At 41.4% G+C, this 22964-nt stretch overlaps 1 protein-coding gene across 1 annotated transcript; it reads right to left on the bottom strand.

Annotated features, from left to right (window-relative positions):
* CUNH6orf106 (chromosome unknown C6orf106 homolog) lies at positions 1–22661 on the bottom strand. Its single transcript, XM_026056507.1, has 5 exons — positions 22643–22661; positions 17080–17234; positions 13212–13409; positions 10280–10608; positions 1–900 (listed from the first exon to the last, which is right to left on the bottom strand). Coding segments are annotated over exons 1-5 (720 nt in total). The 5' UTR covers positions 22645–22661; the 3' UTR covers positions 1–864.
* Between the last annotated feature and the right edge of the window lie 303 nt (positions 22662–22964).

Here is a 22964-nt window from a genome sequence, read left to right as displayed (position 1 = left end):
GACAGCTCTGGAACTTTAATAAATCTCTCTGTTAATATGGGTGCCTATTTACGAGTACTTCATGTACAAGGGGAAGGCAATTGAGCCCTCCATGTTATCTTAACCCAGTCCCAGAGTTTCTCTCCAACTGTGATACTGAGACCTTGTTTCAGCACCATTTCCAGTGACATGCAGGACAACTAACAGCAACACCCAAACCAAAAGGAAAAAAAATAGAAGAATTAAGAGAAGATTTAAAAGTTGGTAACTAAAACCAGCAGGTGCTATTAAAACGCAGAGCTGGGTGAAGACCCAATCTCTCATTAAAAATGTCCAACAAAAATACGTCACTGCACAAACCCCAGAAAATGCTAAGCAAATTCCCATTCGGTAGCAAGCAAAACATGACAGTTCCATAAAAATGCACGCTGTCCCTTATTTAAAAAAATATGAACAGGAAACAAACAAAAATTAAACATTTGCTCAAACTACAACCGCACTGTAGGCAAAATATTTTTTTTTCAAAGATGGCTTTTTTGTTTTAATTTTTTTAAACTTTTTAAGCTACCTAATTACGTGTGAGAATGACTTCTAAAAATAAAAAAACCCATGGTGTTGGTGTATTTTCTTTCTCATAGCATTAAACAACACTCCTGAAATTCAGCATTCACACATGCATACTTAGATTTTTGTATTTTCCTCTGGAAACAGCTAGTTTTAAGTTATCAGGTTTTTGTTTTGTTTTCTTCTTTATCCAGGATACGGAGGCAGAGAAGGGGGCTCCACGTTGTGTCTGTCTGCCACATGAATCCCCCTCCCGTCCCCCATAAGTCAGTTCTTTGTTAAATTCTCCTCTTGTCGATACCCGTTTTTTGTTTTTGTGTTTTAAGACTGTCCGAAGGGATAAGGACCGTGGCAACCCTGAAAGAAAGTTGGAGACATAATCAATTTCAATAGGCAAGAAATAAACCCGATCAGTGTACGCCCGCAAATACTGACCATCCCACCCCAGGACTTCTGGATCAAATGCAACCCTTTACCCACCACGGGAGGGACCTCTGTTGTCCAGCCATACGAAACACTCTCGAGACACAGGGCTCAGTGCTTGCTGTCGGTCTCCTCAGGGAACAACTTACCTCTTCCAGCTGTTATTTAGGCCAGACAATAGCCAGGCAAAGTGTTTCAGGTGTTACTGGGCCACAGGGCAGCTTGTGAGATTTTCTACATCAGAGTAGCAACCCCCTACAGATGCTACAATACTTGCGAGGCCAAGCAGGTGTAGTTTCACCAGTCTATACTATGCAGCAAGCAGTTAAGTGAAAGGTTGTAAGCATTGGAAGAGTGTATTTTAAAAAAGGGCGTTTTGAAATCCGTGTTCCCACCTGACACTTTCATTCTCTCAAGGCAAGGATGCACATTTTCTTCTAGCAAAAAACCACCACAACATTTAATCAAAAAATTAAAATACTTACTACACAATCCATTTTCCCTTCTTTACATTCTCAGGTGAGGGACCTAAATACCAGATCTAGTAACAGGTCTCAAATCAACAGGAACTCTTTTCTGTAAGTTCTTATGTTCAAATGACCCATCAAGTATTTCATCAGGGAGCAAAAGAAAGAGACCAAAAGGAAGGCAAGAGATCTAAGTCACAGAGATACGAAGTTTGACATAACAGATGAAGATACACACCACACAAAATCCTGTCAGATCCAGATACACGTTCAGGTGAGAAGTGAGACGAGAGAGAAAAGCTCATTATATTTCATTATCAAAGCCGGAAGACAATTAGGCAACTGCTTTTTTATGCAGTCTAGCTTCTGTCTACTGTGCCGCTGAGTAAGACGATGGAGAGCACAATTACCACAAAGCCATTCTCTGTCCTTAAGTGAAGCGTTGACTTCACTTTTCACCGTTTCACCTTCAACAGGACAGTGGGCTACCCATCAAAGGAAACGTCGTTTCCAGCACGTTCTCCTGCAACCCCAGAACAGCCTTGCTGCATGAGCCACAGAGCCATGAAGCAATGAGTCTTTAATATGACTCATACCAAAAAAAACCAACTGTGTTAGTTTAAGTCCAACTGCAAAATCCCAAGTTCAAGAGCTCTATTTTATCTATGTTATAAACTGTTTTAAAAAGTAAGTGCTCTAAGGAGCCTACAGTCTTGCTGCAGCCAGTGAGGAAAAGCTTCATCCTCTAGGATTTATTGGATGACACAGTACACGACAGTTGTAAAACGAAGCACCTCCCAGAAGCTCTTGAAATTCCAGCACGGGACAAGGATTAACAGACAATTAAACAAGACATCTTGCGAACTGAGTGCGAAATAGGAAAAAAGTCTGAAAGCTTAGAAATTGCTGTTTGCAGATATAAATCTGTGCAAGCGATGGAAAAACAAACAAACATGCTTCTGCTCTAGGAATATGCTGCACTCCCAGTTCGTAAGAGCAAGCATTTCAAAAGATCAACACCCAGCAGATTCCAGAAGCAGAGTTCAGCTCCGAAAACAGCAGTTCCCACTAAAAGAGAGAACATTTCTGAAAAATAGTCACTGAAATGGGGAAGGCAGAAAAGAAACCGTGCATTTAAATGATGCACATAGACAAGCAACATCAGCAACAAAAAAATCACAGGACACACAAGGAAAACAGTGTTTGAAAACAATGTTAGCAACAAGATACTAAGCAGCCTCATCTCAAGGGGGTTAAGCTATTGTACCTACCATTGCTCGACACCAGAAAAACAGGATTTGTTGCCGATTACCTGTACAGACATTTGCCAGAATTCACTTCATCTTTTAACTGCACACACTGCAATTAAATAACCTTGTTTGCAGACGCTGCCCAGCAAGCATTCACAAACCCATGCGAGTGGTTTCAAAAGTAATTGCTCCCAGCCGCCTGCTCCCTCTGCTGGAGGTTGCTTACTCCACAGCTGAGCCAGTATTTTGCAGCTGAAGTCTTTTGTGCAGGCCCTAAGCCTCATGACACCTGCATGGCCTCGCGACATTAAAGAGTTACCACAGTTAATAAGCACAGGACTCCGGACTGTGTATTGAGGCAAGCCAGGCATGAGAACAGTTCATTGAGCCATCTTGCCATATGCACAGAGAAACCCTGTAAAGTGGCTATTAACCTTATTTTCAGTGAAAACCTTCCTCTGGGTCTTCAGATATTGTTTTCTGCAGTATCTAATTTAAAGCTTCACGACTATGCTAATGCGATGTTAATTAAAAACAGAATTTAGCTCACCTTTAGTGTCAGATTACTAAGTATATGCAATTTTATACCACGTGCTCCATTGCACTAAACAGCCCGGCATCTCCAGGTGAGCTTCCCTGACTACTCGATCAATTCCGGTAACAATCTTGAGATCTGAGTTTCTTTTGATGCAACGAATTTCCCTAAAAAGCTGCCCCAAGTCTTTGCTCTTGGGATTACCATATGCAACTTTGGATAAAAAGAACTCTTCATTGCATCTCATTTACCCATGAGATTTATTACTGTACATAAGAACTTAAGAAATTTTAAAAAATTCATTTCCTTTCAAGTACAGATTTGGTTTTACATCAGACTTAACCTCCCTAGGGACACAGATCTCCTGCATGGGGAAAAAATTTTGTTTTTAACCTAACATTGTGCCAGAAAGCATAGCATTTCACATTTTTATATTTCCCCCCCAAAATATTCTGGTGAAAACAATCAAAATTCTGCACCCTATAACCTGTTCATTAAGCTTTTGATTTTTTTGGTTAAGTAACCAGGACATGGATAGGAATAAATGACAATACATGCTTTCAGAACCGCATTGCGGTCCAGGATATTTCATTTCAGGTGTTTGTATTGATATATCCTTCCTGCAACATCCCTGAGCAAGAAACTCTTATCCTCCTCTGTAAAGTGAGAACACTTTTTCTTCCTCTTATTCACCTGATCCAGCTAAGACTGCAAGCTCTTTGCAGCAAGAATTGCTTATGATATGTATTCAATGTGCACAGTGTAATAGCGTCTTGATATCTGACAACTTTGGCTATTTGTGCTGCAGCAGTAACAATCTCCGCAATAAGACATCTTCAAGAATAATCGTCCCTTGTATGCAGCATTTTACATCATAAACATAAAAAAACTTGCATACAATTGCAGTTTTTCTGAATTATTTCAGCTGAAGAATCACACTATTTTTGGCAAATTCCCTTCTATTCTCAAAGCGAGATCACTGTTTTTATGAAAAGCTCAGCTGCAGCTTTGCAAATTTACTTTTAGTTCTTCCATTATCTTCCATAGCAGTAATTGCTAACTTGCTACTGAAAACACACTGGCTATTCAGACAGATAAATACATGAGAAGAGAGGATCGTGTTTTTCAAGAGAAGACTCGACATGAGAATTATTGATATAAATAATCATTTGACTTCAGTGTCTAAAAGGAAATTGAGAGCTTTAAAAAGTTAAAAGTTAAAGGCCTTTGTCAATGCTGAGCTCTTTCCACACATGAAACGCAGGCACCTGTGTCAAAAGGAAGGCACAACAAGCACAGCAAAAACACTGTATGTGCATTCACCACACCACCCGAATATGATTTGAAGAATAAACAGAAGCGTCCCATCTGCTTTCTTAACTGAATGGTTATGAAGCAGACCATTTTTAGGTAACACTGAAATAAAACCAAGATTAAGTTAACCTTTTATAAACCATCACAACACAGGCTTTCAAATAGCTATCTTTATTTCACCTTTGTGGCTGAGCTGAGATCAGCAAAAGGTACACTTCCCGAGAGACAGGAGATTTTGGTGCACAGCTGCAAAGCAATACAGGAGTCTCCCAGTGTACACTGACAGTAGCATCAGACAACCCTACAAGTCCCTGCTTCCTCACCACCTCCTGGGCCGTTCCTAGCCAGTGCTTCTCCAAACTACGCAGTGGTCTCTTGACTAACTTTTATGTAAACTGAACACAAACAGAAGAACAAAGTATTTAGCAGGGTTTTTTTGTGTTTTTTTTTTTTTTTTAATTCCATGCATGCTGTGCAAACATGGTGTGGCAATTAAGACCACCAGAAAGTTAAGAACCTTCTCACAGTGCAGCCACTCTTACRGCTGGTTTAGATGCATGAACTGATTAGGTACACGAGGGTTCAGGTACACGGTTAAGTTACCATGCAACAACTTAGCTGTTGTAACTTAATCAACTGCGTGCTTTTAGTCTGCAGAGATAAAAGAATAGGGAAACGGTTGGCCTACAATGGAGCAAAGTTAAGCTAAAAATCACATTAACTCACATTTCCCACAGTCCAAGAGCACGTGGACTATTGGTTTTCATGGATGAGCTAACATGCAGCATCCAAACACATTAGTCTTTCACAAAAAAAGCAAACCAGCTCATGCAACATCAGTTTGGCCTGCAGACACTACGCAGCACTGTGGTTGTCAAGGAGTAGCTATGGTAGTTTTGAGTCCTGACTTTCTCCCACTTTGTTCTAAATGAGTTTAACCATGCAGTAACTAGCCCAGTTTAAAGCCCAGATAATGGGATGGGAGAGTCTCTTCTACATGGAAGCTAAGGGAGAAAATAATAATAATTAAAATCATATTTCTGAGGCACCATCCTTACCCAAATATGATTCGGTACCCAAACAGTTACCAGTGGAAAAGACTGTCTCGACTCTACAGAGGTACTCCAAAAATACACAAATCAGAGTGCCCTCGTTCGGAAGAAGCATGCATCCCAGAGCAGCAGCAACTTTTAAACTCAGCTGAGAGAGGGGAGGCCAGTTAAAGGCTTTAAAGACAGAGGGATTTTTGGTTTTTCCCTTAAAGAAAACTGTCAAGTAGTATGGATCAGAATTCAGCTGCACACCGAATGAGATAAGATGGGGAGCATAAATGCAGCAGGAAAAAAAATGTTAGGAATTTAACTTTGTGAACTCCAAATATGCTTATATTTCATGGGGCTTTTAAGAACAGTGTGAGCAATGAATAGAACAGGTTAATATCTGCCAAACCGTAGCATCTCCTTTATTATGGTAGTGACTACACTATGTATTTTGTATGAATCAGAGCTTCCACATGCAGCTTTATATTCAACAGAAAGCAGCAGTTCCTCAGTGCAGATGGGTGGGCAACCAAATTCACCAACAGATTTAGACAGTTTCTTTTAATGCAAGTGGCAAGTACACTCTGGATGTCTGTATATGGCAATCTACTTCAGCTCTTCTTAGAGGCATTTAAACCTGTAGGTTTCTTTTCTTAGTTAAGAAATTTAACTCTAATTCCCCAGGCCCCATAAGTCTGCATCTTGTGCTTTTAATGTAAAAGACAGTCACAAGAGAGCAGCAGTGACCTCGACAACGTTGCTATGAGACAGGAGCGAGTAAATAGAAGGAAGCTATATTAGCCACATCTCTCTTGAGAATCCAGAGAGAAAGCGATTGCCAAATAGGAGAATAAAATACCCATGCATGGGTATATCTGGACTCTAACACAGCTCATCCCTATCCTGAGATAAGCACTATCCTGCACTTAAGTACATGTTTAATTCTAAGAACATGCAAAAACTCTACTGGGAATGGATACAATAATATAATGCTTAAAACGATGCCTTAAACATAGACCCTGATCTACAATCCTCCAGAACTTTATTGATAAGGTAAAGCCGGGTGGACCCAGGGAAGCCATATACTGTAGCAAGAATAAAGGTCACATTCAACTTGTTTTGACTATRTCACAGGTTTAATCTTTTCTCTTTATAGGGAATTGAGTGTTGGTTTTTCTTTTTTCTTTTTTTTTAAAGAAAGTTTATTTCACTGAGCACAGCATCCACATCACGTTCTCTGTACTTCTGTAGAAAAGCATTCTGACTGTTTCACATGCGAAACATTAATATACTTGTCTAATTCAGCAGCAGATGGCATGTCGGTGTCACAGAAATCCTGACTCCACTGGGGAATTTTAGAGGACAAGTCACACCTGCTCAGTTGTTCCAGAGGGAGAACTAATACAGACAACATTTGGCATCTTCTAGCGTGTTTTACAGCTGCAATTTACCACTGGCTCTTAAGATGCCAGAAACCACTAGTTTTGTCTCAAAGATTTCATGGTCTCATGCAACTGCATGGCTGGGCTTCTCCAAGGTCTCTCGGCAGAGAGGAAGCCCCAACGATGATCTGAGAAACATTTAAGGGCTTATATTACTTTTAAATATGGGATGTCGGCCTTTCTGAACATCTTGGCTAAGCCTTACCCATCCCCCTTTGCTGTACCTCACCAAATGCTTTGTTAAACCTAATTAGGCATTCACTCCATTCCCTGGGTATGTGAAAACAGACACAAGTACTAAGGGTTCAGCCCAAAGGAAATAAAATCCAGGTATCCTAATGGGCAACTACATAGCCAGCCCACAGTACTCTCTATCTGCTCCTAGAATTTGAAATAAAGCCTTGCACATCAACATTCGGTCATAAGGCAACAGCTCTAAAGCAGTAGCTTCCTTTCACCCTCAAGCAGCAGAGCACAGATCCAGTCCCTGGGCAAGTGGGGGAGATAGAACAGCTTAAGCAGATGCTAAGATACGGCTTTTACCAACAGGTACCTGAACACCATCTGCTGCTCAGGTGGTTTAATACTTCTGAAGTCACCCCCGATACACCCTTCTCTGGTTAATCTAAGAAAGAGACAGATCTGGGGATGCTGGTTACACATTTTCCCCTTGTAGGGGAAAAACAAAACAAAAAAGCAAAAAATTCCTTTCCAGAAAGACTTCCAGCTTGCAGGAAGAAGGCATGCAATAGTGCTAGATCCAAACCACAGCAGGTGAGCATGTTCACCTGGCAATTTTAAATGAGACCAAGTGTTGAGGAGATCAAACTTACTTGAACTCATTCACTCTACAGAAACCAGCCACAAGTACTGTATCAATGTGAATATCAGGTAAGCGGCAGAATTCGTCCTCTCCTGGATGGACCGGACAAGGCATGCTTGCTGGACAAAGCACCCTGACCTTCAAAACTACCTTAATAATGCCCCAAAAGCAAAAACTGGTTTTATTTTGTCACAAATAGAAACATAGTGGTAGAGTCAGAAACCTCAATAAATGAACAAACCTTTACCAACTCCACCTCCTCTCCAAAAAGAACCATCAAATTATTCCTTCTGAAGCAAGGAGGGAACAAAATTTCTGCTTTTGTCTCAGAAAGTCTACCTCAAAACCACCCCAAAACATTCTGTAAATACAAAAAGGAACAAGCAGCAAAAGAAAGAAGGTCACCTACCCTACATCTCAGGCTAGATTACAATGACTCACAACATAAGAGTACTGATCAAGAACTTTGGGTTATTAGCTAGACCAGCTTACATAAATTTAGTGAAATTATCATCTCTGTTAGTGCTTCAATCTCCTTTTGGCTTTTCTTCTCTATGGTATAGCTGGCATTTGCTATGCCCACTGCATCTCCAACAGGTACAGGTTTCTTACATCTATGTTCCTTAAAAAGACATAATATTCTAATGCTCCTCAGCCAGTCTGTGGATACACTCRACCTTTTAGTACACACAGCACTCGTTTCACTAGGAAGGGTAAGGAAATTCACTACATGGAAAGAGACCTAGTGAAAACTGAAGGCCACATTACTGCCAAAACCCCACATCCAGAATTTTTGCGCAGGACCTTTTTTTGGAAGTGCATATATTTGCAGTTCCGCATCCATCCACCTGCGAGTGCAAATCAACTACAAAGCAATTGCCAAGTTCTGCACCCACAGTAAACAAGYGAAAAAAAAGCCATACCAAGCCTAAAGCTTACCATCCAAACCGGGACTGAATATTCCTACCTAAATTAAACCTAGTATTTTAGCTACGAAAGGCTGTATTTTAGCAATGAAAGGCTAGTTAGTCCACTACCTCACCAAAGCTATCTGATTTTTACTTCAACTTTTTTCACYGACTGATGCACAAACAGAGCTGCTACCCATCTTTGCTGGGATGTGTATGACAGACAACAGCACAGCAGCATTCCCCACGTGAAGCACCTGATTGAGATAATCTTTTAATGTAGAGAAGCTGCATCAGCATGCACACGGCCTCTGCCAGGCCAGACAGTGGTCTCTTCAGAGATCACTGCTGTGCGAGTGTGCACTGCTGTCCACAAGCAACTGTTAAATGGCAGTGACTTTCCGTCACTGCTGATTTAGATTGTACTTGATAGGTGAAAGGCTTTATTTCTACCAATTTTCTAAGCCATTCATCTGATCTTCAGTAACTGAGAATCTTGAAGCAGGAGCCAATACAGCTTACAAGAGTTGATGTTTGAAGTGCAAAACATGAAAAGGGTGATTGGTAGTCTGCCAAACAGTCGTTCCCACACATGCCATCAGTTTAAAAAAAAAAAAGCATAGCCCTGGTGCAAAGTAGGACACTAAAATATGATCCATTGATATAGGACAGGCAGTTCATCCAGTTAGGAACTATAGTGCTGTAGGCGAACTAATATTAGGGCTTTATTAAGTCATTCAGCAACCAAGTGTTATTGTCCTACACAGCCTGCTTAAAGTACAGTAAAGCGTTTTTAAAGGATTTTAAAATCAAACTATTTTGACATATGACAGTACACACCTACACATACTGGTTGCATTAACAGGTGGATTCTGAATTGTAAATAATCCTGCAATTCAATTTTCACACACAAGCAAATAAAAACAGTCAAAATATCACTCAGACTCATAYAGCATCCATCAAGCAAGCTTTTTGAGAGAGAAGTAAGGATAATTTAAAAGTCACCTACAATTATAAACAAGACAAGGACACAGACAGGAATAATCCTTTGATTGACTATTCCTGACAGATAGATTCTGGGATCAAAATGTTGAGCTCTGTAGTCTCCCCAGACCAGTTAAAAAGAAGTTATTGGATTCACCTTAGGTTTTAGGGGCGTGGTCTTTTTTTTTTAAGTCTTTTTTTTAAATGTAAAAATCAGGAGCACAGATAGAGAGATATTTTGACTTATTTGCACATGTAACTGGAGTAGACTCCAGCCACTAATAGTTACAGCACCCAGACAAGATTATATAAACTTTAAGAAGGATTTGAAGCAAAAACAAAAAGGTGGATCTGGTAGAGTCTATCAGAGGCAAAGGTATTTTAATGTAACATGAGAAGTTGGCAGAGTCAGACAGTCAAATTCAAAACCTTCCTTAGCAGGTCTGGCAGAAGCAGAAGGGAAGGGCTTTGCAGTTTGTAACGAAGAACTATTACACATACATCACAGTCTCATCACCTACCCATTCTCCTGTTCTCCCAGGGCACCTACCTTACTGTATGTCACTACCGACAAGTTGTTCGAGTGACTGCTGGGGGAGAGATTTACAGAGTTTTGTGACAGTCCATTCTGATCTTGTTCAATTTGGTCAGGAGCAGGCCCCCATGTGTTTTTGCTGATTGTGCCTAGCTCGGAACCCCCAGGGTCTTTTAGGTTGTTTTCATCTGGTTGCCTGTTCTTCTGTGGAGAGGCGAATGGGTTAAAGTTTCCTTCTACCTTGCGATGCGGTTGTGTGTTGAACTCTGTTTCAAAGGATGACAGCTGCTGTGTTACTCCTAGAAGTCCTCCAACCTCCACGCTGAGGATCACCCAGATGACATCTATGAAAAGAGAAAGACATTCAGGTCATCATGAGATAGAGCTTATGGAGAAGGGGAGAGAAGGAGAAAACAGAACAGAGATTCTATCATTTACAATGGCAGAAAAAAAAAGAAAAAAGAAGAAAGCTGCTCGTTCATAACACATTTTATAAAGCATTAGAAATACTGGCTAAACACTAATCGAGTCCAATCCCTCCAGAAATCAAGCAAGTTTTACTCCTACTGAACTTCCAGAAAACTAACTAAAAACATATAAAAACAACAAATCAGCATGACAGTCTGAAACTGCACACTTCAGATTGCCAATGGCAGGCACTGAAAAAAGAAAACTAAGTGACTTTATCCAAGGCCACACAGCAAGACTGAAATGAGAGCCCAAGAGATATCACTCCCAATCTTCTGCTCTGATGGTAAAAGCCAGGGGTTTCTCATTTAGTTTTGTTGTTTTTTTAGTAGCCAAACCTTCTAAAAGGGTCACTTAGAAGGCAGTTAGGTCTATGACAATTCACTCTAAAGTATTTCTATTCCAGTTCCAGAACATCCACATTAGGTGGACAAGCTACCTTTGGGATATTATTACATTAATTCTCAACCTACTGGATAGATAACTGTATGAACAGTTCAAAATATTTACAGCTCTTACCTAATATCTATCCCCTGTACATAGATAAGATTATTATTCTACTTACCATTTCATTTACACCTCATGCAAACAGTGTGGCTTATTTACATAAATTGGTTGATATGTATCCAAATTCAGTTTTATTGCATTTTTCCCCCTCCATTAAACATGCTTGAATTTTTGTTTTGCTGCATGGAGAGGGAGAATTCAAAAGAACAGCAATACCTTATCTCATCTCAGCAGATCTAATAACGGCACCTCATGTCACATGTAATTCAGTTTCCAGTTTTCCTGCAGTTAACATGAACCTACAAGGGGCTGCTTTGTGCTGCCACTGCTGGCCTGGGGGAAGGAGACAGCAGGTTCTTTTGCTGTTTGCTTTTACCACCACTGCTACTGGAGCAGCTCTGATGTGCAGAAGTCCGCCTTCCATTCGCTCACCGGGTTTAACGAGGCTGAGTTCATTAATTTGCGTTTTACGAGGCAATTAGAGACAGGGGGATTTTACCTTATAAAAAAATAGCAACGCTTAAAGACCCCCCCAAATCCTGCCAGCGTCGCAAACCCCGTAGGAAACGCGCGGAAGGCTCCCAAACCGCACAGCGACGCGGCCGCAGCCCGGCGCGCAGGGGCCCCGCTGCCCTCGGCCCCCCGGCGGCGCGGCCAGGCAGCGCGGCGGCGCCCCCTGCCGCCCGCCCGCGGCGCCGCCGCCCCCAATGGAGGCCGAACCCGCAATAACGCGAGCCCTCGCGCAGCTGCCGGACCCAAACCCGGGGAAATAAGGGGCGGGAAAGCGGCTGCGTCGCAGGGGACGCATCTTAAAATCTGTTTGGCTGCTGGGCTTGGCATTAAACGCGTAGATGCYTTCTTTCGAAATGCCTAACTAGGGATATTGATCTTAAACCGTTTCTTTGCCGTCATCGGTGGAAGCCCTGGTTCTATACGCACGCAGGCCCGTGGCGGGCAACGCTAGCTCAGCTGGCCTTCCAACCCGAGTGGAGGAATTCACGCTCTTATTTCAGGGACAAGTTGCATCCACTTTCAACACAGGAGATTCTTACAATACTGCCAAAGAAACACGCACTTCTGAGCAAAGAGTTATTTTTGACTCAGAGTGTTAATATTTCTCATTCAAACCCATGTACTCGGGATACTCCCAACTGCCAAAACAGTCACAAAGATGTTCTCAGTATAAAATAAAGCTGGCTAAAAATGACTGCAATACTCCAAATGAATGAAGATGTTGGTGGGTTTAGGCTGAGGCACTACATAAAATATTATACAGTGATTTTTAAATAGTTATTAACAACAAAAAAAMCCACTTTCTACAGTAAATGCACCAGGTAAAAGTTTTAGAACCTGGGCCACTTCTTAACCAAACTTCTTAGATGGGGATTTCATCACTTGAAAAGTTCTTGCGTCTGTATTTAGTTCACCATGTTCAGCACTGGGTAACTCAGAAAGAATCCGGACAAGGACCGGCTGGGTAAGAGTCTCAAGAAGAACCGTGCAAGTCCCTTTATTCTCCAGAGCTTTGTATAATCTGCAATTTGTTCCAGAGTTTAGAAAACAAACCTGTGCTGACCAAGAAAACAAAGCAGCTCGCTTAATGTTTCCTCTATTCTATTTTCTATATTTAGTCTCAGAGCTGGCAGACTTCTGCCTTCCGCGCTTGGTCAAAGCTTACAGAATGCAAATTTTGTGTCCTTCAGGTTTAAATGCAGTGGGCACCGGCCATCCGATTTTTAGAGCACAGCGCTTACAGAATGGAAACCAAGGACCTTCACAGTCAGCTGTATCTTCGCAGAGGGTAGTAACGTGTCAACAGCCATCGCAATAAATCACACAAGTAAAGTGTACGGCTAAATTACCATTTACACATCAGGAGAGCGTCTGCAAGGGGCCAGCAGGAACATCTATTCCACCTGCAATGGGAGCATTATGAAGAGCAGCCTGAAGGGCCAGAAAGGGAAGCACTCACCTCCGTAATAGAGTCCTGTGGCAGTGCACATGCGCCACTGTCCCTGATACATTCCTGCTGTGCTGGGGCTGCACATCTGAACGCTGACGTCTGCAATCTCCTGGGGCTCCAGGGACCTGACCATCACCATGTTCACATGGCCAAACTGGTCTCCCCCAACATACTTCAGACAAACCCCTGGGGGCCACGCCTCTGTCCCTAGGATTAAGCAGAAGAAAGAATTAATGACAGCACACCAGGAAAAGCTTTCTGTCTGTATGAGAAGGGATAAAACAGGCTTATTAAAACAGTTGTGCAACTGTTGAACAGTCAAAGGAATATCAAGCTGTACGTAACCAGCAACGGATGTGGAAGCCAGCAATGGACGTGGAAGAATACATTTCTCAGACAAGGCATAACTGGTCCACTGTGCAACCAGCAGGAGAATTCATATTTCTCTTTAAATAATCTCTAGCTCTTCTTTACACAGAAAAATCCTCAAAGTCCTAGCTGTTACACTGTGTAACAACTGAAAAAAAAAAAAAATCAACATAACTGTTATTCGCATATATTTTAGCAATGCTAGAGACAAAGACGAGGTCCAGACCTAGTTTTTCCTCATTTCTTTTTGCCTCCCTACAGCTCCTGAGCCTTGCAACTTCACAATATGTGCTATTAATATACAGTGCTGGAAAATTTTTTCAGGGAGTCGCTCCTTTTGCAGTCTGCTGGCAGTCTCAGGAGACACTAATAGTTTGAATTATAATTGAGGAGCTAGTACTATTTTCTAAATGGATTTATTTCCCCTTCTTGCACAAACCCTTCTCCCAGCCCTATGCAAAGGTGAAATGGTGAACATACGCTTTATTTGTGAAGACCAACATTTAGACTGCAGATACTGGGACTGACAGTGTGACCTGGCTATCTGAAGACATATAGAAAACAGTTACTGGGTGCAAACACAGCAGACTCCAGCAAAGATAAGTATTGGGACAGACAAAAAGGAAAGTTTTTTAGAGATTCACGAAAGAACAGTTTAGCAGAATTTTCTTTTGCATATGCCCTGATGTTACAGGACTGAGCCAATGACTTTGGGAATACTGCTGCTTGCCTAAGGTTGGTGGAAGCAGTTAAGGAAACCCTGAACCACCAAGAAGCTTGGAACCACTCTAAGTCTATTCCGAGGCAAGGACAGTGGATGCTGATCTGACCTAAGGTTACCTCAAAAAGCATCCTTTGCAACAGCTTGCCTGATAATTTAATCCCAGTAGACACTTCAGGGAAGACATGGCAGGGATTGGTTTTCTATTCGAGTCCTGATGTGCAAAATGTACTATCTAGCAGAGCGAGCACGATATGAATAAACAATATGGGATATTCGGCATGGGGGCTATTGCTACAGTTGGAAACAGTACTGAGATAGGAAGGTTTCTGAAAGAGGAGCCGAGCGATTAACTGACCTCACGCTATAGTGTGTGGGAGTTGAGTATGAAGTCTCATCTGAAAGGGTTGGCAGCCCAGCAACACGGTTTAGTTTAAATAATTTATGTGATTTTTATCGGTTTTAATGGCTTTAGGCTTGCAAGGTGCCTAGAGTGCTGCAACTGATAAGCCCCATAAAATGAAATGATGATTATGTCATTCTATTTCAGTACACGAATCTCTCAGGAGATGATAAATTGTAGTAACTGTCCTGCAAAGCCAGCAGCAGCTGGGGGTAGAGTGGGAAGAGGAAATAAGTCTGTTAAATCCTGCTGCTCTTTCAGCAATGGTTCTACTATACAAACTGGTCTTTTGGCAGACAAGCAAAGCAGAGTCCTGTGGAAGGTATTAGAGCAGGGTATTAGTTTTTAATAACACATACGAAAACCTGATCGAAACTAGCTTATTGCTTGCTTAAAACTGACAATCTCTCAAAAGCTCTGCTTGCCATGCTCGTCAGACACTGGACACTTCAGTGACACATGCCTCAGGTATTTTGTGTTCTAGAACTGAAGTCATTTAATCAAGGGTTTCTGGAGAGTCGTTAAAAACCTCGGCTTTACTTCAGTTATCTACCTAACAAGCAGATATTATCTGGAAACACTGTAGTCCTTTGATATCATATCTCAATTAAACCTTAAAATGGTTTTAAAATATTATGGTCCTACGTAAACTGCAGTCATAACACTGTATGCGAATTTGGATGCAACTAAAACATGCTTCAACAGCATGGTTTTAACAAGATTTGGCCCCCAGCACCAATGTTAGACTACAGATGTACTTCTTAAGAAGTTGAGCTTTAACCCACACAGAGGCCAAAATACATTCTGGCCTTGCCAGGAACTTTAAGTCAAGATTAACTCCTTTTCTTCAATTTAAAAGATCCATGGCTTTCAGGAGGTCAAACATCCCAAGAACAATGAAACATTGCTAAAACTAGGATATTAAATTAAGGCTGGATTTGCATGCAGGAAAGGAGACAAGAGGAACAAGAGAGGAAGGAGACTGAAAGGAGCAAAACCAGAATAATCACAACACACAAACTAGGATGTTACTAGTGGAGGCACAGGATCTGTCAAATTTGCTACATTTGTAAGACTTGTATTTGAGGCATGATTCTAAAATATTTGCCAGCCAATTTTGCACATTACTGGAGGTCGAGTAAGCTATACCCACCATCTTTCCATTTTACTGAGTCAACTAAATAGAAAAAGTGAAAAGAAATAATTATGCCCTCTCTCTAGAATATAGTTTTTATAAATTAAGGCTTATACTAGGGGGAGGGAGGGAAGAGGAAGACATCTCTTCTCACCTCTGATGTCCTGATCAAATACCCTTAGTTTTTTAGTATGGCTTTAATGTTTGTTATACTACGATATTTAGCATAAATCTGTACAGTACTCAAGCACTGCAGCTATTTACAAGTAAAAATATTAACACAACTGCAGTTTACTCATGATGATTCATAATATTAAGCCTTGTTGTGCTATCATTCTTCTTTACAAAAGTGCCAGCAGGTCAATTAAATTCAGACACACAGGTTAAATATTCATGCAACATCCTGTCATTGCAACACTTGAAGACAAGGTATTTCCCTTTGCATCCATGGATTTTTTTTTCTTTCCCTCTAAGTACATCCCAACAGATTAAATACTGAGAATATATTTTGCCTAGTCTCACTTCCTGGATTCCAGTCACTGTTTTGACTTATCTCATACTGGAATGTGGTCTCTCCAGCCTTGCATCCTCCCAAAACATGAGCACACACTTCTGTTTTAAGTGTATTAAAAGTAAAGGGTACCTGCCACATTACCAGTCATCTCTTCTCAGTTAGATCATTGCATCACTGCCTCTGCCACAAAGAACATAGTTCTACAGAGAGTGCAAATACCAAATGATGGGGACATTCAGAAAAATGGTGCGACAAAGAGTGGTTATAATATATAGGCTGCTCATGAGCTAAAAGATTTTGAGATTAAAAGGGATCTCTCCACTGACTTAAATTATTCCATTTGTTTGTGTCAAGTGATCAGAAACATGACTGCTTAAGGGTTCTTAGTCTATTCTCAGATTCAACAGTTTCCATAAAAAGTTGGCTTGTATTGCATTTTCTTTTTACCTGTCTCTTGCTAAAGAGGCTTCCTAGAGTTTTTGCTACTGTGACAGCACAGGGAACAAGATTAGGGAACTGACCAAGCTGCACATCTAGACACAAAACATTTGTGCTGATACAAAAAGGGGGATCTGCATAGGTTGGCAGCCTACCTCTTTCAGTAACAAGGCTGCTCAACACCAGCTTAAAGTGCACACAAACCTCCTGCCTTAACTTAGCATCTCTTCCATTGCATGTGCCATCCTTATCACATAAAACATACGACATGGTTTAGCTCAAGTCTAAAAGACTTACCTGTGTTTTGTATCCTCCATGTTTTTGTAAACTGGGTGTCAGGAGGGATGGACTCTCCTTCTCCTATGGTGACATCTTCAACAAAGGACATGGAGGGTACATTGATATTTGGGCTCTCAAAATCATAGTAGGCTCCAATGGCGGCTTGTAAATTCCTAGAAAGCAAATAAATAAATAAATAAATAAAAACACAATCTTAAGGACAGGTGGGTCAAGGTCCTTTGCACAGGTTTATGTATTTTGCCCTAAACAGGTAAGCAAAAATGTTATTCATACTATATTAGACCTGCTGCTCACATCTTCCTAAAGTTTTTGTCTCTGTCACATGTGAATCCTCCAAGATAACTGAGCTCAAACCAGTCTTTCACTTGGTAGGGACAGTATTTTGGACTACTTTCCTACTCAGCTTCCTATTTTCATTGAAAATCTTGTAATTCAGTTTGAGGTTTCTACCCCATTAGCTCCTTATGAAGTTTGCCAAGAAGTTCAAGAGACAGAGGGAATGGCTGTGCAGCGGTATGTAAACATCAGGGCTGTTTCTTTACACAGGCCTYGTTTCCTAAAGATAACTTCAAGTAAACTGAATCTTTTTGTTTTATTTTGGCACAAAAGGTCCAAAGGAGCACRGGATGAACAAAACACAAAGAACACACTTATGATAACTCTCAAGGCCAAAGGTGCATCAGTAGCTATGGATAAGAGCTCAAGCTCTGCTGCTTTTGAAATATATGGTCATGTATGAGCCATGGGTACTCTATGGCTACTTATTAGCCATTAAGTGCCTGCTCGGCTGTAGATAGTCACAGCTTAAAGAAACTTATAAACCAGCTCAAATAAAAGTTCTTATTGAATAAAGACAAACGACGGTGGAAGTCTGTGCTATATTAAGTTATTCAGAGAGCTACAAATGCTATTGATTCCTGAGACGTGGGGTAGCTGAAACTCATGATAATTAATTTAAAAAGAGGAGCAGTCAAACAGGAAGCAGATTCATGAGTCTTAGCTGCTGTTCCACGATATACTATTAAGTTATTATATAAGTGCTTGGCAAGTCATGCAATTCCTCTGTTTACGCCTGTCTGTGAGGCTGTGGCCCTAAATTTACATGTTGTGAGTAGGTGCCGTGAGAAGAGAGATGAATAAAATCTCACCAGAAGCAAAGGGCATAACAACTGGTTCTTATTCTTGACTACAAATAGTTATGCTCCCTTTTTGAGCAAGATGGGGAAGAAAAAAAAACCCAAAGAACTAAAACAAAGCCATGTAGAAAGCCTGTCAGAAGCTGCACTATAGAGGTAAGAGGATTTATTGAGGGTTGGTATTGTTTGGTGGAGTGTCCTGTGTCTAAGCTGAAGCCAAAAAAGCCAAGGTGAAGCAAGAGAAACATTTGCAGCATGACCCTGAGAAAGAGCAAACACAGGGCTTTTTGGATAGCTTGCCAGCTGGAAAGGGGCTTGGAGCGGTGAGCAAACCAACTGCCTCCTGTTCAATTCCTACAGTGTTCAAGGAAAAAAAAATCAGACATATCCTGTGTAAAAACAGAACTGCCTTGGAGAAATACYACAGATTTCTCCTTGCAGAAAACACAAGAGACCCAAAGAGTAACTATAACACCGGAGCTCAGGTCAAAGGGGGTAATGGCACTATCAGGCAGATCCGAGAGCCACCCAGGATGGGACAAAGAGGACCTGAACGGATGTATCAGTTCGGTAATCCATCACCACTGACAGAAGATAATCTCGCTGCATTAACTGCAGGAGTCACTGACATCCTGATAAGTCTCCCCAAACATATCCAATGCATCAGGAGGCCCTGGAGGAATGTTCTGCACAACATGGCTAGCGTGACTGCCAAATTCAGCAAATTAAGACTTACAGTGAGACCTTTCACCATTATCACAGAACGRACTTCAAGCCTAAGATGAAACCCAAGAGCCACCATGCAAGATTTTTACCTTTAGAACAATAAATTTCAGACCAGAAGACATTATTCAGCTCTAGGCATTTTCTAGGAGTGTCAGGGCTATATTTAATACAGCCAGCTCAGTCAAATGCTACAGGAAGGGTGCATGTCACATTAGCCAATAAATAGAGACAAATGCTCGGTTTTACGTCACCAGCCGCCTGTTGCTTATACACTGCACAAGATTTACATAACTCACAATGGGGCCGTGCCAGGAGACTCCTGTTCACTCAACCAGATAACACTACGATCTAGAGTTCAGTTTTCACTAAAATTTCTCCCCTCTATTACGGCAATCCAGCGACAAAAGACAGCGACACTGCTCTTTCCCTTCCTAATTCACCGTTACATAAATCCATTTTCAAACGCCGCACATCATCTCGTGTGTCATGATGCTGGGATCAGCAGTAACGATATTTTATTTACACTACGAAGAAAGAAAACATTAAAGTTGCGAGGGGAAGATTTCTACTGTAATTCTTTGTGAGGCAGCCTGCACTGTTTTTTTGTTTGCTTGGCTGTAAATATGCTTCAAAAGGTAGTGGGCTATTTGTGCACATAGGCCCTCTGCCAACTCTCTTCCCCTCCCTGTGTCATATTTCATTGCTTGCTTTGCCATTGGGAAACAACTCCAGTCCACCGCAGCATTTAGTTAAAAACTAACTAAAGAAGAATACCTGCTGAAAAACAGATTTGCCGCCCTTGTGGGATCAGGTGTCACCACCCCTCCCCTCCYGCTCTCGCCGTTTCGGTGCACAAGCAGGTTTTGCTGGGAGCRAGCCCTTTTGTTTGTTTGGACACTTCTTGGCCTTCCCACTAGAGATTTACAGGGAAGCTTCCAGAAACTAAAGAGAAATTGAAAGTAGCGAGGGCCGGAGTCAGGATGACAAAGCAGATCCGAAGTTCAGGTTCCCTGACACAGACAGGCCCGGAGATAGCGGCGGAGAGGCCGAGCGGCAGCACTCTGCTGCGAGATCCCCGCCGCGCTCACGCCGTGAGCTCGTGTTCTCCGGTTACACCAGCAGCGGAGAAAGCAACGTTATCACTGCGAGCTTTGTTTAAGCGCTCCTTCCAAGAGACACTGCTCTTACCTCCCCCAACCCCCCCCCCCAAAATCCCCAAGTATTAGTTTGAATGCAGCACCTCCTTTTGGAAAGCCAGTAACATTTTCAGATGGCTACACCAGCAAGCCATTTGCAACCCGCTTATTTGCAGGTGCTTGCGGTTGACATGAAATGCATCCAGCCACCATCTTTCTACCACAGGGTCAACATTATGGGAGTTTACAACCGAATGCAAGCCTTAATAAGAGAGAAGGTCTCTCCAGGGAAAGCCCTGAAATTTGCCAATTTGTTTTTTTTGTTTGTTTGTTTTTTTAGGATCTTTACTATCATGCCCCACTTATAATTGCCTAGCACCAACTGCATATGCTTTAGGGTCAGGTATGAAAAGTTAAACCTGATAAGGAGGGCTTATCATCCAAAAGCTTCTGCTTACCCATCCATCCCTGCCTACCCTCCCTGTTTTACTCCTCCCGGCTATGACTTGCACCACACTAAAGCAGCTCCATCTAAAGCTGTTTTGCTTTGCCAGCACTGCCAAGCCATCTCACTGTACTTTAAATCTCTCCCACAACTTTACTGATCAGCCAGCTTTCCATGGCTTCACTTACTCTCTGCCACATATGATAAATTACTATTACAACTGAACAACTTTGAAGCTGCAAGATGAGTGCGCCACATTCAGCCAGTGTAATCTACCTGACTGATCTATCCTAATTACAGGGACGGCCATACCTCTGTCTCAACATAGCCCTTCAGGTGTCGGGCCCTACTTACCTTTCCTAAATTAAGCAATTTTTCCATTTTTACAGCAGACCTGGCCTGCAATACTTTGTGGCTCAACCGTACTCACAAAGCAGGTCTGACAGGATCTGGCCTTAAACTCCTGAAGAAAGGTCTGCAATCAGAAGTCACTGTAGTGACTAGGTAGACACTGTAAATCAAAACAGTGTTCAATCTTAGCCCATAGAGCAATATTTCGGGAAGGGGAGGGGCAGGGAAGATAGCAGATAAAGATTATAGCTCCATAGTATCAACTAAATCCCTCCCATCAAACTGTGGCTACCCCGTTCTTTCCTCTCCAAGGGCGTCACAACGACTTACACACTTACACGTATCAAGTGTTTCTCCAACAAAATGCTACCCACAGACCCGAGAACGCGTTTCTTTTGAAATCTATTCTTTTGCTCTGCTGCTCTGTTTCAATCCTCAGGAGCTATATTATAACAGTGAAGTTAAAACTTCTCTGCTAATAGCTCTGGAGATGTCCCTTAACAACTCTTAAGTGTTTGCAAAGAGGTGGTTTATCTTGAGCCATTCTTTCCCTTCCAGTTTTTTTTCCAGACAGCCTCTTGTTATGTTAAACTAATATATTTAGACAGTAATTACTCCCAATTAAGTAGGTCACCATGCAGTATTCAAAAGTAAAAGAAACTCTTCCAAATCAATTCACAAACTAGAAGCCGCCTTCTACAGCCTAACAATTGTGAAAACATGCAAGAGAAAAGCTATACGTGGGATTTACACACATGGGGCAATTGGAAATATTTTTTGGTATTAACTGAATCAGATTCCTTGTTATGAGAATGAAGAAACTGAGGCACAGAACTGGCCTACTGCGCCCTTACGCAAAGCAGAACRTACGCACAATACCTAATCCTTCTGTAGCCAATAAAACGTACAACTCTTTCAACATATCTCCACCATTCCTCCATATGACTCGAGCATCTTGGAAGGAAAGCAACATAAATAGGCAATTCTAACATACAAGGGACACTAGAATCCTGTCAAACAAGTATTTTCAAAATAGGTAAAGTGAATTGGAAGAATCGTGTATTGTCCAGCAACTGCAGCCTTCCCACAACACCTCTCTTCCCAACCACTACGCACAGAATGGTATTTTGGTTTTGTTTTCAATCCAGCAGCTTCAAGATCTGAACCACAGGAAGAAAAAAATCCCTTATGATGTGAAGGCTAATTTGAAAAGATAATTCTCTAATGCATTTTTGTGGAATGTAAGAATTCTCAAAAAATAACATTTACAATGGAAAATAATGATTAAAATCATAATTATAAATGTTATAGGAAGCTTGTAATTTTTCATTTGTTGTCAAATTCTTTGCTAATCTCTGATGAAAGATCCTATAAAAGACAAACAGTCTCTTTGGTTTGGATTTATTAGCTCCTCCCTGTTCCTACAGCTACATCACCTATTACTAGCTAAAACAGGGGTGGAAAGTTTCTAGTGATCTTATTTTCCTGACCTGTCAGGAAGAAAAACAAGGTTACACTTTTCAGTGAAATACCCATTTAGCCACGCACAGGTCATAGCCCTCAATTCAGAATTTTACACAGGATATAGCCTTTAAGCCATACACACACAGTAAGCTGAGGATGTTAAGTCAAGTAGAAAACACTGACAAATTAATAAAGTGAATGCCCAGTTACATTCTGCCCTCTGTGGCTTTCCACAGAGCTCTCACTTTAAAGACAGGCAAGGGTCCAATGCGCAATGAGTACTGTATATTCTTGATACTCACATAWGGTAGAATATGTCATGAAAACAACAACTCAGGTGTCATCCTTCTGCAAACATGCAATGCAAAAAACAAGCAGTAATAGCAGAGAACAGTGAAATCTCAAGAATATAATATTTTGCATAGAACACTTTGTATCCTTCCGTAACTGAATCCTCAGTCTTCACAGATTTTTTCCTCCCCTTCTCCAAATCCAGTATGTAACCAGGCACCATAATACTCCGTAAGGTGTCCACTGTTAAGAACAGAAAGAAATGTGCAAGAGGAGAAAGTGCAGCAGATGGATAAATTCTCACTTCTAAAAAAAATGGAACATCACCACATG

This window comes from Apteryx rowi, unplaced genomic scaffold (assembly GCF_003343035.1).
Source record: "Apteryx rowi isolate R43461 unplaced genomic scaffold, aptRow1 scaffold_132, whole genome shotgun sequence".
Lineage (NCBI taxonomy): Eukaryota > Metazoa > Chordata > Aves > Apterygiformes > Apterygidae > Apteryx > Apteryx rowi.
The sequence above is the reverse complement of the archived record's forward strand: the minus strand, read 5'-3'. Positions and strand labels throughout refer to the sequence as shown.

What these genes read in the sequence shown, in the direction of transcription:
- CUNH6orf106 (XM_026056507.1), bottom strand. An exon ending in ATGGAGGATACAAAACACAG is followed by an intron (nt 13,410 to 17,079) that starts GTAAGTCTTTTA and finishes GCTTAATCCTAG; the next exon opens with GGACAGAGGCGTGGCCCCCA. An exon ending in CGGTAGTGACATACAGTAAG is followed by an intron (nt 901 to 10,279) that starts GTAGGTGCCCTG and finishes ACTTTCTTTCAG; the next exon opens with GGTTGCCACGGTCCTTATCC.